Source organism: Thalassophryne amazonica, chromosome 2, assembly GCF_902500255.1.
Source record: "Thalassophryne amazonica chromosome 2, fThaAma1.1, whole genome shotgun sequence".
NCBI lineage: Eukaryota > Metazoa > Chordata > Actinopteri > Batrachoidiformes > Batrachoididae > Thalassophryne > Thalassophryne amazonica.
In genome coordinates this window covers 5,201,436-5,218,877 of record NC_047104.1, presented here as the reverse complement: position 1 = coordinate 5,218,877, position 17,442 = coordinate 5,201,436, and the positions used below count along the sequence as shown (strand labels likewise).

General features: G+C 43.0%; 1 protein-coding gene across 1 annotated transcript in view; it reads left to right on the top strand.

The window, feature by feature from the left end:
* The window catches only part of LOC117501466 (mothers against decapentaplegic homolog 3-like), a 61,177-nt gene extending 45,240 nt beyond the window's left edge, over positions 1-15,937 (top strand). Inside the window, exons 2-9 of the mRNA XM_034160369.1 lie at positions 6,935-7,128; positions 8,429-8,563; positions 9,537-9,662; positions 10,933-11,145; positions 11,227-11,364; positions 12,019-12,022; positions 12,201-12,329; positions 15,174-15,937. Of these exons, the coding sequence (XP_034016260.1) occupies positions 6,935-7,128; positions 8,429-8,563; positions 9,537-9,662; positions 10,933-11,145; positions 11,227-11,364; positions 12,019-12,022; positions 12,201-12,329; positions 15,174-15,297 (1,063 nt within the window). The 3' untranslated portion in view covers positions 15,298-15,937. The remainder of the gene's footprint in view (positions 1-6,934; positions 7,129-8,428; positions 8,564-9,536; positions 9,663-10,932; positions 11,146-11,226; positions 11,365-12,018; positions 12,023-12,200; positions 12,330-15,173) is intronic.
* The last annotated feature ends 1,505 nt before the right edge of the window (positions 15,938-17,442 follow it).

Genomic DNA, 17,442 nt, shown 5'->3' with positions numbered 1-17,442 from the left:
GCAGTAATTGGTAGTTACAGCTGTATTTTGACTTGCATTTGTGGCATTGGTGTCTGCCTGACTTTTCTTTATGTTAAAGGCTTGTTCACACGGCCCTAACGAAGGGCAACGATCCTGCAGCTGGCTCTTCACTGTTGTGAAAGTGTAGGGACACGGACCCACAACAGGGGGCGCAAATGAACGGACAATGGAATAAGCCAAAATATAACAATTTAATGTTGTGAATGTGCACAACAGAGCAACAGACAACACAATTGAGATCAACAGTCAATAAGTCACGGTGACTTGGGGGCAGGCTCGAGGATGGAAGACGCCCGTCCAGAAAAGAGCCGGATCCCACACGCTTTACACTGACCAGTCAAACAGGTACGCCTGCAAATGTTCAGAAAGTTGTATGGCACAAAACCACGGCTGAGTGTTTACCTGATTGGTAGACGATTTCTCGGCAGTGAGGTGAAGATGCTGCCCAGCTTTTATGGAGATGTGGTTGTGATGATGATGAGTGACAGCTGGTGCTTGTTGATGAGTGACAGCTGTCACTCCCGGTTGCTCCGGTGCCCTCTCGTGCCTGAAGCCCGCACTTCAGGCCGGGCGCCCTCTGGTGGTGGGCCAGCAGTACCTCCTCTTCAGCAGCCCACACAACATTCACCAGGATTTTTAAACTGTTGAAAAATTTGAACGAATGCCGCCGAAAACCTCAATTCAGGCATATTTCGTTTTGTTGTCGTTCTTGACGTTTTTTTTATCATTTGCTTAGTTTTTGTAACATTATCGTTTAGTTCAACTTCATTCGACCAGCTGAATGTTTTCACACATTGCAGAAGGCAGTTTGTGAGCATTGCTGTGGAGGAGAGATGCAGCTCCTCCGTGGGGGAGTTGGTGTGCGGTGGGGGAATCTGCCACTGCGTGTGATGGGGTGAGTGTGACTGCTGTCATGCTGTGGTGCTGGTCAGCCAGGAAGAATTTGTCAGCCTCCTCTGTCAGCGCACAGCAGTCCATGATCGTACCATCTGCTCTGATCTCTCAGAGTGAACTGCGCCTTGATTTGTGCAAACTAGGTGGCAGTTTACAGAAGCGTGACTTTGAGCATCAAGTGTGAAAAAGTTACAGCAGCAGCAGACATTTGCATGTGAACAGCTTTGTTCCACTGCGGTGTAATGTATGAAAACAGAAAACCCAGTGTGATCGCAAATGGCTGCATTCTTTTCTGAACATTTCAGTCGCCGAATTATGTATGAGACGGTTCTTTTGTGCTCACGTGACTAACTGCTTGATTCACACAGCCGCAGCGCCCGGAGATCAGAAACACCAGGGTTTATGAAAAAAAAGGCTTACAAAGAGACAGTACTATCTCTTTCTCTCTCTCTCTCTCTCTCTCTCTCTGTCTTGCTCTCAATGCTATATATATTTAGTGTGTTTGGGGTGTGGATTATTCTGGTGGAGTACTTAGTGTGTGAGGTTAGCTTGGTGATTTTTTTTGGTTTTGTAAAAATGAGGTGTCTAATGAATGTTGAGCAAGGCTTCAGTTTTGTTTGGTTTTTTTTGTTTTTTAAATCGGAGCTTGACAGATCCTGCAGCACATCGTCAGTCTGAACCAGACCATCAGGATTCTGATGATGAAGGAGATGGTCCCTCTTTTGTTTCGGACAAGCAACCAGAGCAGGTGGATCCACCGACGTGTGCACAGATCGCGCACCTCTCTTTTACGCTTTTCCAGGACTCAGGTGCTACAGAGCTCCATCCCAGCGCCGAGTCCTGGGATGCAAAGCATGATGCAGACACACACTGCTCCAGCAGTGGCTCCAGGCGTGTTTCGTTTAAAGCGTCGAGATCAATGTTAGCGTCGGTTTTGTTTCGTTCCTTTTGCGCTCTTTATTTGCAGGCTATTCGGTGATAGGAAAAGTAGAACGCTCATTCGTCCACCTTTTCTTGATGATTTGTGACTTCTTTACTTTTTTTCCTTCGTTGAGGAATCGTCGTATGCCGTATGATCGGGCGATAAGGACTGATGCAGCTCAGATTGAAAGCAGTTGTTTGTTTTGTACTGCGGAGGCGTGTTCACCTGGTGAATGAATGAATTAATCCTCCCAGTCTTCCAGCTTTCTCTCTGCTGTAAATGTTTCCTGCACTAATGTTAACTAAGCCTTTGCAGAAAGAAGGACGTCTGTTTGAGCCCACGCACCGTCTCGTCCCAACAAATACCACTCAGCAAACAAACCAGTGACGTCAGCTCACTGCTCGATGGATATTTAACCCAAAACATTTTCTCCTTTTCTTTTTCAAGAGGAAAAAAAGAAGCCCTTGAGACAAAAAGGAATCCACTGCAGCAGACCTTGAAAGTGTACATTTTTATAAAGCCCAATTAGTGAGGCTTTGACTCTATATAATGGAGGGGGTTTTTTTTCCCCTTCAGTTTTGTTGTGATAAGTAAATGTGGTGTTCAGGAGTTTTGTGGACGGTTGCATATTTTTCCCAGTAAACATGCCTCAATTTTGTCAGTACTTCAAGCTATGTAGCTGTGTGAGGAACATGCATAGACTATATGGCGTCAACCCACAGTACCAGAGCCACATTCATTAAATAGTACCGGAACCTGTAGCATCAGTACTGTGTGCTGTGTCAAAACAGACGTGGTGTACAAACAGTAAGTGACCTGGATTGTATTTAGGACATCATGGTACCTTGCCAAACTCCTCAAGACGTCGATGCAGGCAGCTGGTTCTGTTACTTTACCGAAACTAGAAAGAGCCCCGCCCACCTAAACCAAGAAATAGTGGAATAGGGTCTTATATCTTTGGCCCTAAATATGACTTGGCCTTTGATCATTCTGGCGTCAGACGGACTATGCCGTCATGACAAATCAAACAAGAAAAAACCAACAGGGTTGTTGGATTATACACATGGTTATTACAAAATACCTTTACCTTTGACCTTGTCTTTGGTTTTTGATCTTTGAGGTTGATTACCCTGTGCATCACCGATGCATCGAGAGCGAGATATTGTTTTCATTGGTGTGTGTCTGTCTGTGTGTACAGAGGATAACTCAGAAATGGATGATTGGATTTACTTCAAACGTGGTGAACTTTACTTGGATTGAACTCTAGAGGTGGTCAGATTTTGGTCAAAGGTCAGGGAAAACGTGGTCCACAAAAAAACACCTTTTTTTGTATATTTAAAGCCTAGATAGGTGATCTAAAGCATGTTTTGATCAGCAAAATATTTGTGATAGATTGGTGTGAATGACTTCATAATGAAGTTGCACAGGTCATGATGTCATAGTCAAACACACCCTTACAGACACATGTATGTTTCCTTACTGCTGCTGTGTAGAGCGCACAGCGTGTGCATCTGTCCTCTGATGACAGCGACCTTGACCTCAGTGACACACATTTGCCTCAACATTATCCAAATATAGAAATAAGTCCTGTACTGGCCCCGGGGACCATCAGGCTGCTACTTACTCCTGATATGGTAGCATGAAGTCCCTCACAGGGTACAAAGGTACCCAACCAAGGTCAGTACCCATTTGCAGCTGAGTAGACTGGAACAAAGCAGATGAAGTATTTTGTTCAAGGATGGAATTGTATCAAATATTTGGTCTGTATTAGTTCAACACCTCACTCACAGCCACCAGCTGTGCATCCAAACTAAAGATCATCACCTTTGACCTCTGGCCTTGATGTTCAGTCCCAGACAAGGAAGAAGCAACACTTGGAAACATAAAAAACAAAACAAACACACAAACCAACATCAAAGTCAATTCATTCAAAAGTTTGAGCAAACAGATACTTGTCCTTCCCCTTGAGTGCAGTCGGGAACAATTCTGGCATTTTTCCTGCACTGTGTATAAGCGACTCTATAGAATATTGGACAGATTTATTTATTTTTAATCCACATTCATTTGCTTTCTTCAGGTCCAAATGCAGTTACATCGTTTAACTGGAAGTGTTTTGTCTCAGTGGCAAAGACACTTTAAACACCAATAATGCAAAAACTCAGGGAGGTATGTCAAACACCGTGATTTTATTGTGGCAAAAATGTTCCAAAAGTGCAGAGATGAATTAACAATCCCAATCCCAGAAAACACAGCGCAGCAAAAAATAAAATAAAATAAAATAAAACCATGCAGACTGCAAAGTGAAAATATTTACAAGGGCAGAATATCACAAAAAGAACAACAAAAAAAACATTGGAAGGCGATCAAGTACTTACACACAGGGAGCATAAAGAACCACAGCAAAAGGCAAGAACTCAAAAGTAACAATTCATAACGGACCACCGGTGACAGACAGGTGAGGAAGTGCTTAAGGAACAGGTGAGATTGACAGCAGGTGGGGAGATAATGAGAGGGTGGAACTGAAAAATAAATCAGAGTGCAGAGACATAAATAAGTGAACAGACAATACCTAGTGAAAGAAATAATCATGACCATAAAAAGAACCAACAACAGGACTACAAAATGAACTGCAAAAAATAACCATAACTAAAGGTGAAGTAATCAAAAAACCAAGAACCAATGTAGAACTTAGAAGTGCCAGACTGAACAAACAACATAAAAATATAAGGACGTGAACAGAACATAAAGACTAATAATCAACACAGAAAAGCCAACTGAACAACTCAACATGTGAAAGAGTGCGAAAAAGAAGACAAACACAGGGGCGAATGCAAGGGTGGAACAAGAGGGACCAGACCACCGACAGAAGAACAAACAAACCTATAAAGGACATAATGAACACATACTCAAAACATAAAGAAAAACAATTGAAAACATACAGAATATGAAAATACTGAAAAAGATTCAAATACCCTGAAAACCCCAAAAATATGACCCCCACCCCCAAACCCCAGCCAAACAGGCTGCAGGGCGGAATCCCAACAGGAAGATCAGTTTGGATTTCAGAACTGAAAGAAAAGGAAAACTACCACATTTTTAGCTCTGCCCTCTTTAACGAGCCACACATGTTCTCTATCAGCTCGTTAAGGACTTGGCATTCAAACCCTGAACTTTTCCTCTGTGGGTACTGGATCATTCCTGGTTTCCTTGGCTTTGGGCTTCTGGTAATTATTGTGTTTCCACAATCAGGCTCTGAACTCTGTGATGATAGTCCTGATTATTTCATGAAACCATGTTATTGTGAGCAGTGAAACTCGTCTACTCTGCTTTGTGGAAATTAGTCATAGTATCCAGTTGTTGTTTTCCTTTGGCACTTTTTTTATACGCAGCCTTATGTGAGTCTTGTCTCTAAATCAGAAATCTGTGATCTCCATAGTAATAAGAGAACTCAGCCCTTGGGAGAAGTAGGCCTGGGTTAAAAACTCAGCCCTTATTAGACCCCATCACACATAGCAAGAATGAGTAGGAATCAAGCAGAATCAGCTGGAATGGGAAAAAAACAAACAAACTTCGAGGCACAGTCGGGAGGCCATGCGCGGCTACTGGACGACCATGTAGAATGTGGGCGGATCCAGTCCAGACTGAGTCATGCACACCCGCGTGACCACAGCCCAAACATTGTCGGACAACAGTACAGAGACAGGCATAGGGGTTAGAGTTAGGGATAGATGTAGAGTTTGAGGAAGAGTTAGGGTTAGAAGTACAGTTAGGGGTAGTGGTAGAGTTATGGATAAGGGTAGAGTTGAAGATGGTGATAGAGTTAATGGTAGGGGGTAGACTTAGAGATAGGGGTAGAGTTAGGGGTAGTGGTAGAGTTAGGAATAGGGGTAGACTTAGAGATAGAGGTAGAGTTAGGGATAGGGGTAGAGTTATGGGTAGTGGTTGAGTTACAGATAGGGGTAGAGTTATGGGTAGTGGTAGAGTTAGGAATAGGGGTAGAGTTGGAGATAGTGGTAGAGTTAGGGGTAGGGGGTAGACTTGGAGATAGGGGTAGAGTTAGGAATGGGGTAGAGTTGGAGTTAGTGGTAGAGTTAGGGGTAGGTGTAGACTTAGAGATAGAGGTAGAGTTAGGGATAGGGGTAGAGTTATGGGTAGTGGTTGAGTTACGGATGGGGGTATAGTTACAGGTAAGGTTAGCCCCAGGCCCAGTTCACACCTGGGGCTAAGTTCACATCCGGCCGACTTCTCCTGTATCCATATTTACTCGCGCTACAATTATTCTGTTGAAGCCTTTGCTGACCTCTCAGGGCAAAAGGATTTTACTAAGAGAGAACCTAAGGGTCACTCTGGCTGTACTTCAGAGAACCACACTTCGAGAAGTGCAACCATTGTTGACACACTTTATGACTGAGTGGTAAACAGAAGCATGTCTGAAGTTAAAAGGCGAAGACAGGCACCTTTACCTTTGCTTTATTGTCTGGGCTTAAAGTGTTCTAATTCATGAGTAATATTAGTCAGCTGCATTAGCCTGGCTAAATGGTGGATCATCTGGGTTTAACAGATTTCTACTGTTCTACAAGGATAGACTGGTTTAATGTGTATTTTAAACCTCTTTAAATGTTAAATTTGATCATAACTGGTTTCAGACTGCTGTTCCAAATTGGCTGGTTCTGAGATAAACAGGTTTATCAGATACAGTTGCATGCTTGTGCAGGTTGGGGTAACTTGAGAGATTTGATCTAATTTGGACCAAACATCATAGAAGAATTGAATCTTAGCCAAAGAGAAAGTGATTAGATTTCAAGAGGAATTGGTTAAATGTCAAGGTCGTGGGCCAAGTCAAGTTGTTAGCCCAGTAAAACTTTGGCGCACTTTCCTGTTAGTAAAGTTAGCAGTTTTGACTGGTGCCAAAATTTGCATTACATTGACTTTGTAGACAATTAAACATGGTGACAGGTTGTGTTTCAAGGCACAGTGTTTCAGTTTTGGAGAATTTGTTAAGTGTCAAGGCCACTTAGAACTCAATATTATGGCATCACTGAATCTGTCAAACATCGACACTCTCTTGAGTGCAACATCTGTGCCTTGTTGTTGGAGGTCCCTGGATGGCCGCCTGCAGGTGTCCCACAGAAAAGGTCTCCCTCACGTCATCTACTGCCGTTTGTGGCGCTGGCCCGACCTCCAGTCCCACCATGAGCTTCGGGCGGTGGATCTGTGTGAATATGCCTTCCACACCAAGAAGGACGAGGTCTGTGTCAACCCCTACCACTACCAGAGGGTGGAGACGCCAGGTAGGGCAGCGGCTAGCTGGTTAAAAGCAGATCTTTTTTTAATTTTCACAAGTACAGTAAAACAACATTTATAAACTTAAAAAAAAAAAGTAATGCACGCTGCCTTGGTAAACCTCAGCTTCTCCATAAAATTTTATCATAAATTTCCAATTTGCGACACTATGCCCATGGGGTGAAATATTGTGTGGAGTTTATTTTATCTGCAATTAATATGCTTGTTTTTGTTAACAATGAATTACAAGCCGTCACATTACGGGGCGGGTCTGTGGTAACGGTCTACGGTCTTTCAGGGACCCAAAGTACAAAGTGTGTTTGGAATAGTTCTGGTCTCATTAATGTCTGTGTTAACATTAAAATTAGCTTTGTTTTAACATAAAATTTAGGTCTCCAAAGACCAGTACTTAATTTTTTTTTTAAGTCACAAGTAGTTTTTTGGATGTCAGTGAACTTTATGAACAAACTGAATTTCATTAAGTCCAATTTAACTAAGCTCAGCTTGTCTTTTCTGCTCTGACTGCACGTAGAAAAAATTCCAAACACTCGCGTTACTTCAGAAAGCTTTAAGACAAGTTTTCATGCATTTGTTCACAGGTAAGCAAATGCAGGCTGAGACCGGAACTATTCCCCGTGCACAAGGAATTACAGGCCCCTGAAATATGGAATCACGACTGCATTAGCAGTTAGCTCTGGTTGTAATGCGTTACCACAGAGTTACCCGGACTACAAACGATAAGCTAGCAAGCTCACGTCTTAGCTATTAGCCTGTCAAATAATGGCAATTTCCTTAAATTTTGTTGTACTGGAATATAAACTGCTCCAAAGACAGATGATATAGTTTCATTTAGTTATAAATGCAGATAACATGGTGCATATACATTTAATTTAAGTGATTAGCTGGTTATTAATGACAGAAAATGTTAGCTAATGCAAAGGCACACCAAGCTAGCATGTCGCTGTATCGAAAACAGCCTAGTTGAGCTTGTTCCTGAGTAAATGATGTGTTCTGAATTAATTGTAATGGTAGAATGTGACCTAGTTAGTGAGTTTATTCCATAATTCAGCTTTACAGGTGTTCTGTGGTCTTTGCACTCCCCCGGCCATTTCATTAGGTACACCTGTTCAAAAGCTCATTAAAGCAAATATCCAACCCTGGTAGAACTCAGTGCCGTAGGCATCATCAGGAGGACCTGCTGAAGTTCAAATTAAACATCAGAATGGAGAATCAAGTTGATTGTCTTCCCCTACGTTTCAAACTGAGAATGTTGATTAATGGTCTGAAGTGTTTCTGTGCTTCATACAGTTCTTCCACCAGTACTGGTGCCCAGACACACAGAAATTCCCAGTGAGTTCCCGCCTCTGGATGATTACAGCCACTCGATCCCAGAAAACACCAACTTCCCTGCAGGCATCGAACCCCAGAGCAACTACATACCAGGTACCATCACGAACCACTGAGTTCCATCGGGGATTTTAATAAAAGTACAGGATGTACAGGACTGTCTCACACCGTTTGATGTTCCACTTTCTGCATGATCGGACCACAGTTGACATCAAAGTCAGTGATTTTCACAAGTTAGTCATTTTGATAATATCAGATAAAGAAGGACGAGTTCACTTTTTCCAGCACATTTTGCAGTCATACTGCTTTTTTTTTTTATCTTGCCAGATCTCAAAATTGAAGCAGTTTAAGTTCTCATTAGTTACTGGCAGGGAAACCACTTGGGAACACCAGGGGCTGGGTGTGTTACTCCATGTAGAACTGGAGTTACACCAGGAACAGTATCAGACAGAAAACTTGTTACAGAATTTCAGTGCAAATCTGCACTGAGTCACAGGGGCAGCAGAAAGCCAAACAACTCAATCTCTGTAAATCTCTCTTGAAAGTTGCTACTTTTAGGACCAGGAGAAGCCATTCTTAATGTTAGAGCACAAAAAGCCATCTAAATATGCTCTCCAGCAGTATTACTTGGTTGCTTGAGAATTGTTTGATTATTCTGCTGCATTGATCATCTTGAGAGTAAAGTTAGGAAAGTATCATAACTTCTCAGTTGCATAGTCACATTTTGTATTTATATTCAGGTCAGTCCAGTATGTAGGTGACAAAAGGGCACAGCGCTCTCAATGAACTGAACACCATGTTTTTCCAAATCTGAAAATGATGTCATAATTATGTATCCATGCATCTTGTGAGTACTGACACCACATGTTGGTATTTTTAAATTAATTTGGGGAGTGTTAATCAAACTGTCAAGAGCTGTCTTTGAAGACTGATGCCGCGTTAATGTCAACATGTCTGTCAGAAAAAATACATCGTCGACTGTATGTCTTCACGTCTTTTGCCGCTGTGATCATACGGGCCTGTTGTTTGGGCGACACCAGACAATAACCAGCAGTGTCGTACATCACAGAAACTCCGCCGCCGGGCTACCTCAGTGAAGATGGAGAGACGAGTGATCACCAGATGAACCACAGCATGGACACCAGCTCGCCAAACCTGTCGCCCAACCCCGTCTCACCCTCACACAGCAACTTAGGTAAGCGTGTGTGGAGCTCGTTGTCTGCCCGCGTTAATAACCTGAACACGTTAATCAGCAATGCCAGTGTTTTGTTCCATTACTCAAACAGTCCATGAAATAGCGATGTCAGTGAGAAAGACGCTGCAGGCACGGCGTGACATGAGGTGTGTGCTCTCCACGTGCCCTTTTAGTTTGACTTGCAGTGAGGAAATGAGGCTCTGTGTTCTCTGTGCTCAGCTCCAAACACCAGCGATCCAAACGCAAACAAACAATAAGATCCCGTGTTTACTCTGCCAGGACGGAAAAACGCCGGGACAGAAAGACGGACCCTCGCTTTCCATCGGCAGCTGTTCTCCACCGCAGCTCAAAGTCAAGGACTAAATATTGGTGCAGATGAACGATTTGGCAGAACAGTTCAGTTTAATGAAAACTCGATGGACAAGTTGGACATTTTAAACAGATTTTTGTTTTTTTCTCTTTTCTGGTCTTAGATTCTGGGAAACGGTAAATGAGTTTAACATTTTGTGATGTAACCTGAGCTTTCTTTTTTCCCTCCGATTCCACATCATCGTCCCACTATTTTTTTTTTTTTTTTGCTTTTCAGTCACTTTGCTGTCTTTTCTTATCTTTTTTTTTTTTACTGGTGTTTAAAACCATTTTTCTCCTGCACCGTTCAGACTGCTGACTGGAAAAACAGCAAGAAGGACAAACTTGAGTCAAATTGTCCAGATTTACTACACAAAAACCAAACGACTGAAACAAACACGGTGTGCATGATGCACGCATGGTCCAGTTTTTCTGTGCACAGATGCAGTCGGGTCCTTCTGTGTTGTACACTGTCACACTCTTGTATTTTTGCCTTTCTATACCAACACAGTGGAGTTGAAATGAAACAATCAAGAGGCTCTTATCATGACAACTTCCAGCTTTAATTCAAGAGGTTTTACAAAAAGATCACATTGACCATTTTGGAGTTACAGCCATTTTTATCCACTGTTATTCCATTTTTAGAGCCCGTAAGTAACAAGTATGCAAACAGTATAGTACTGTACGCTAAATCTGTCTGGAGTCAGCTGTTCTCAAAAACTGAGTGACTGTGCAAGAAGAAAACGAGTGAGGGAAGACACCAAGACACCCATAACAACTCTGGAGGAGTTGAAGGCTTCTGCGGCTGTCGTATCACCGGTTATACAGCTCTGATGATGTCGTGGAACACTCTAGACTTAGTTTCAGAAACTCTGCACTGTTGTTTGTAAAAACAGAACAATCTTATGTTTGTGTGTGTCAGACCTTCAGCCCGTGACATACTGCGAGCCGGCCTTTTGGTGTTCCATTTCCTACTACGAGCTAAACCAGCGCGTAGGAGAGACCTTCCACGCCTCGCAGCCCTCGCTGACCGTGGACGGATTCACGGATCCCTCCAACTCTGAGCGATTCTGTCTGGGTTTGTTGTCCAACGTCAACCGAAACGCTGCTGTGGAGTTAACACGCAGACACATCGGTACAATGAACGAAATAAGACACTATCATTTTACCCCCAGTAAAGTGTCTGAGCAACTTGCTGTTCTGTCTCTGGCTCAAGGCCGTGGTGTGCGACTCTATTACATTGGAGGAGAAGTGTTTGCCGAGTGTCTCAGTGACAGCGCCATCTTTGTCCAGAGTCCCAACTGCAACCAACGCTATGGCTGGCATCCTGCCACCGTCTGCAAGATCCCCCCAGGTACTTGACCATTCCAGAGACCAGCTTGGTTAGCGTGATACGTACAAATGTAGTGCATTTACTGTTTGATTGTCATGTGTCATTAGTTATTGATCTCTGCTCCCCTCCACAGCATGTCTTTTTCCTGGTTCTCTCCCTCAGCCCCAACCAGTCCCAGCAGAAGACTGCCCCTCCCTGAGCCTGGTACTGCTGGAGGTTTCTTCCTGTTAAAAGGGGGTTTTTCCTTCCCACTGTCGCCAAGTGCTTGCTAATAGGGGGTCGTTTGACCGTTGGGGTTTTTCTGTGATTATTGTATGGCTTTTGCCTTACAATATGAAGCGCCTTGGGGCAACTGTTTGTTGTGATTTGGCGCTATATAAATTAAATTGATTTGATTTGATGTGACTTTTTTTGAGACTTGAATACCTGATTGATTGCCCATTTCATCATCCCTGGGGGTGGGGGGCACCTGAACCACCCTCATGTGGTTTTGAATGAGGGATAATATGATTAGGGTTCAGGGTTAAGGGTGCCGTATTCAGAGAAATAAAAATACTGGTTCTTCAGGAAGCATCCCAAACCAATGCAAATCTGGTTGAAACCGGATTAAATTTGGCAAAGCTGAAAGTGATTTGATTTGAAAGGGTTCCATAATAAGACTATGCTGGTTTAAAGAGATGTGAGTGATGTGTATTTGACCTCCATCATAAAGACATCAGGCTTTTCATGTTTGAGACATTTTATAGACAAAATCAATGAAGTTCTTCTATAGAAATTGGTCTTTGGTTACAGTTGGAGATGAATGTTGATTTCTGGTTGATCTGCTTGATGGTTCTCTGCAGGCTGTAAACCTGAAGATCTTCACAACCAGGAGTTGCTGCCTTGTTGGCCCAGTCAGTCAACCAGGGCTTTGAGGCGGTCTATCAGCTGACCAGGATGTGCACGATTCGCATGAGCTTCGTGAAGGGCTGGGGCGCCGAGTACAGGTGAGTCGCAGTCCGGCCGCCAAGTTCTCAGAGCGCTGTTCCTGTGCATCACTCAAACACATGCTGGTCCAAATGAGTCATACCTGAGAACAAAAATGTCTGAATCAGTTGTCCTGAATCTCTGGGATGCAGTCTGGGTAAAGTCTGAACAGGTCCATATGTAAAAAGTGCAGGTCATTGTCTGGAGGCTTCACGGTGAGAGTGAAGGCCTGCCCATGTTGTTTTGACTAGGCAACCATCTGAAGGTGATGAAGATCTATTTCACCAAGAGGCCAACAGAAATGTTTTGATGCTCGTCTTTGTGTTCTACCCGTTTGTGTGATTCCGCGACGCTAACTCATTTTAAATCATATTTTTAAAAACGGAACAGGTCTCAGCCTCACTACATCTAAATTCTGGGTCTGTTAGTGACGCACAGGTTTAGTTGCTGGTGACCAGCAGCGTTAGTAATCTCTCTGCTTCTCTGCTGATGTACTGCTGATGAACTAAAGCCTTAGGTGCTGTCATCTCAGGTCAACTGATTCTGCTGTTTTTCTTTCTGTCCGAGTTGCTGGCGCTGCTTCCAGAGGACCAGACTAACCTGGCACTGGCATTTGACATCTGCTGTCAGAAGAACTGGAGATTCTGCACCAAGATGGACTAGTTGTAACTGTTAGAATGGCCCAAGCTGTGGGTCACCCCTCTGAGTCTGGTCTGCTTGAGGTTTCTTCCTCATTATCATATCAGAGGGAGTTCTTTCTTTCCACTGTAGCCTGTGTTCTTGGCTTGGGTGGGGGCGGGGTTGGTGAGGTTAGATCTTACTCGTGTGAAGCACCCCGAGGCAGCTTTCTTGTGATTTGTTGGTGTATAAATGAACTGAACTTGTCGATGGATTTCTCGTGTCTGTCTTTCACTCGCTGACTCAGACTTGTGACTCATGAAGACCTCTGCAGCCTGCTGCTGCTGTTCAAGCCGACCTGCTAACCAGATGACAAACCACAGCCATCTTGTCAGCAGTTGATAAGCTCTGCAGAAATGACATCCTGAGGTCTGATGTGTGTGTGAACTCAGACAGTAGAAACAATCAGAGGCCGTGAATCACTGCCATCCAGCTGCCAGCGTTCCCTTGAGCCCGCAGTGTGACGTGTCGCTCCCTCATCGATACACACACCAGACTATTTTTAAACAAACACATGTCAGACTTTCCCCTCTTGTAGTCCTGCCCTCGTTTCCACAAAGTGACTCAAGTGATAGTAAGAGAGGTGGAGATAAAACGCCGGCTTTTGATTGGCTGGACGTTCCACTGGAGGCTTCCACAGCAAAGAGAGACAGACGAGAAAGAAACGTCTCACCGCTGGTTTCCAGATGAAAAACTGAGGAACTGGATCCAGAGTCCTGGACCAAATAAAGCTGTGACACAAAGTCATCTTAATTACTGGTAATGTATTGACGATCTCTGTTATAGTGTGCTAAAAAAAAAAGGTCCCAAATATATCATATTTGCATATTTCTGCATTATATTAGAGTGCAGATGTCTGCTAAGTCCAGAGGTTTTGTGTTTGGAGGTCTGTTCCTGTCAGTGCTCCACCCCGCTGCACTGATCTGGATTCTTTGGTGGATCTGGTGGAAAACAGTGATCTGTTTGGCTGATAAGTCAACTGTGGGAGCATGTGCTGATGCTGCACTTGACTGCATCCATAACACCACAGAACCGCCTTAGGTCCTGGATGGCAACCACCCAAGCAGAAAACTGGTCCATTCCCACATCTCTAAAATAACCATCTATCTGCTGCAGCCAGGTGGAACGCGACGTCCCGTTGGTCTTCTCCAGTTACTGGGGTCCTCAACACTTGCTTCCTGGATCATCCACAGAGAAACGGGCGACAAGGACAAAATATTAAAGCTGACGCTCCCTCACAAAGCAACTGATCCTCCTCATCAGAGTCTCTTCATAACCACTCATTTGATACAGTTATTCCATTGATACGCAGTAACATGGCAGAGTCCACCCTGGACAGGAGGCCCGTCTATCAAAGGGCTCAGTGGGATGGTACCAATAGTATTTCCATTGGTATTGATGAGATACAACTAACTTGGTTAATCATGCAGGTGGAAATTTAGCTGAAAATTAAAAATAAGTAAAACATTAAGAAAGCTGATGGGTTTCCTTGAGAACACTGGCTCTTAGTGTTTCCAGGCTTTTAAAAAGCCGAGGCTTGTAGCTCCTAGAGTGCAATGAGAAAGTAGATAAATGCATGAGGCCCTCCAGGTTTTTAGCATCACAGCTTCAAAACAACAAGTACTATCATCTTAAAACTCACCAAGTTCAAAGGACACAGAAAGTGAACTTTGATTTGTGTTAGGTGTTTTTTTTTTCATAAAAATCTTTCCTGGTTGTTATTTTTTCTGCAGATTTGTTTCGTCTGCAGATGTCAGCGCTTTTCACGGCGCTGAATTCCATCATCTAAATGAGTGTGAAATGTTTTGCATTTCCTCTGTGAGAAAAGCTTTGATGTTTTTAAAGTGACGGCTGCAGAGAAACGATCAGCTGAGCGTCTGGAACAAGTTTTTTTTTTTTTTGGAAGCTGCTTAAAGATGTTTGTGCAAAAAAAGTGTTTTTTTATTCATCAAGAGCCAAAATCAGACAAACTGGTTCTGTCATTTAAAGTCATACTGCTGATGTTTAGGGTTTGGAACCAAATGAAATTACATGTCAGAGGTTTAATATCCAAATAAATGTACAGTAATGATTGGAGATCAATTGAGAAATGTCTCCAAGTAGATTTGTTTTGTTTGTGGGGGGGTTAAATGAAAGAATTGACAGCTGTCCATTTTCAGTGCTGCTTTCTTTGTTGTCGTTTGCAGGCGGCAGACGGTGACTAGCACCCCCTGCTGGATTGAGCTGCACCTGAACGGGCCGCTGCAGTGGCTGGACAAAGTGCTGACACAGATGGGCTCCCCCAACATCCGCTGCTCCAGCGTCTCCTAAAGAAAGCCCAGCACTCGAGAACACAGACAGACTCTGAGCCTCGTCCGTGGTCCTCTGTCTGTTCCGGGGTCCCGCCTCCCCGCCTCCCCCTCAGAGCACGTTTTACATACAGTTCATGCTGTCTGTGGCTGAAATGGAACACGTGCATTAAAGCATGTTCATACCATCGCCACCTTTTGTTTTAAAGGATATTTTTATATGATTGCTCCTATTTTTAAATTCCAGAGCGCCCAAAGCAGCAGGAGTGTTTCCCTCATTTTTTTTTTTTTTTTTCCCCCAGTTAAGAGATTCTCATTTTATTTTCTTCTTCACAGAATCTTCTCTTGATTTTCACGTGTTTTATGAATTTAGAACTTTTTTAAGGCTTTAAAAACAAGTTTTGTACAACATTGGATCACGTTAAAGACGCTTCATTTGGTTGTATTTCTGTCTGTGGGCATTTGAACATTTTAACAAATTAACTGACTTTAATGGTCCACATGGAAACACTGAAGGACCGAGCTGCAAAGATTATTTACGCAGAGTGCCTATAAGAAGTATCCGTCCCCTCGGCTTTTTACATTTTTACTTTCTTTGCTTAATGACATTAAATTAGTATTTTAAAGAAGTAAATAAAATATGCTTCTAAATAAAATAACTTATAAAATAATGATCTTCAATCTGGACAATATGATTTACATTAATTACAAACACAAAATAATTGATTAATTATAGTTAAGTCGTGTGTTTGCAGCCAGTTTCCTTTAGAAGTTACACGCACACACTCACTCCAACCGCTTATCCAATATCAGGTCACAGGAGGTGGAGCCTATCCCAGCAGTCACAGGGTGTGAGGCGGGGTTCACCCTGGACAGGACACCAGTCTGTCACAGGGACACAAACAAACACAGTCACACCTACAGACACTTTAAAGTTTCCAGTCCTTCTAACCTGCATATCTTTGGATGTGGGAGGAAGCTGGAGCACACGGAGGAAACCCACACAAACACGAGAACACGCATACTCCACACAAAGACTACAGGTGGGAATTGATCCCGTGACCTTCTCTCTGAGGCAACAGTGCTAACCACTAAATCAAATCAAATCAATTTTATTTATATAGCGCTAAATCACAACAAACAGTTGCCCCAAGGCGCTTTATATTGTAAGGCAAAGCCATACAATAATTACGGAAAAACCCCAACGGTCAAAACGACCCCCTGTGAGCAAGCACTTGGCGACAGTGGGAAGGAAAAACTCCCTTTTAACAGGAAGAAACCTCCAGCAGAACCAGGCTCAGGGAGGGGCAGTCTTCTGCTGGGACTGGTTGGGGCTGAGGGAGAGAATCAGGAAAAAGACATGCTGTGGAGGGGAGCAGAGATCGATCACTAATGATTAAATGCAGAGTGGTGCATACAGAGCAAAAAGAGAAAGAAGGGAAAAGGAAGGTTGGAGATTGGTCTATAATTAGCTAAGATAGCTGGGTCAAGTGATGACTTTTTAAGTAATGGTTTAATTACTGCCACCTTAAAAGCCTGTGGTACATAGCCAACTAACAAAGATAGAATGATCATATTTAAGATCGAAGCATTAATTAATGGTAGGGCTTCCTTGAGCAGCCTGGTAGGAATGGGGTCTAATAAACATGTTGATGGTTTGGAGGAAGTAACTAATGAAAATAACTCAGACAGAACACTGAGAGAAAGAGTCTAACCAAATACCAGCATCACTGAAAGCAGCCAAAGATATCGATACGTCTTTGGGATGGTTATGAGTAATTTTTTCTCTAATAGTTAAAATTTTATTAGCAAGGTTCAGGTAACTATATTTGTACCTGTAGGTAGATTTGACTTGCAGCAAACAGAAAACAGAAAAAAGGCGTCCATGTTAGTCAACACAACAACAATAAAAAACACTAAAAATCCTAACAAAGAACATACACAAAACAAGTTAAACACCACCAAGGACGCAACAACCTTAAAACCACTAAAAAGATGGTCAGCTTAAAACTAGTGTGCAAAGGGCAAATAAATAAATAAGTATATAAATATCTAAATATAACCATATGCAAACCTACTAAGATGTGTTCAGTTGCACAATTGCTGCTGGGACAAAACTACTCCTGTAGCGTTTTGTTCTACACCTTGGGACTCTAAACCTACGGCC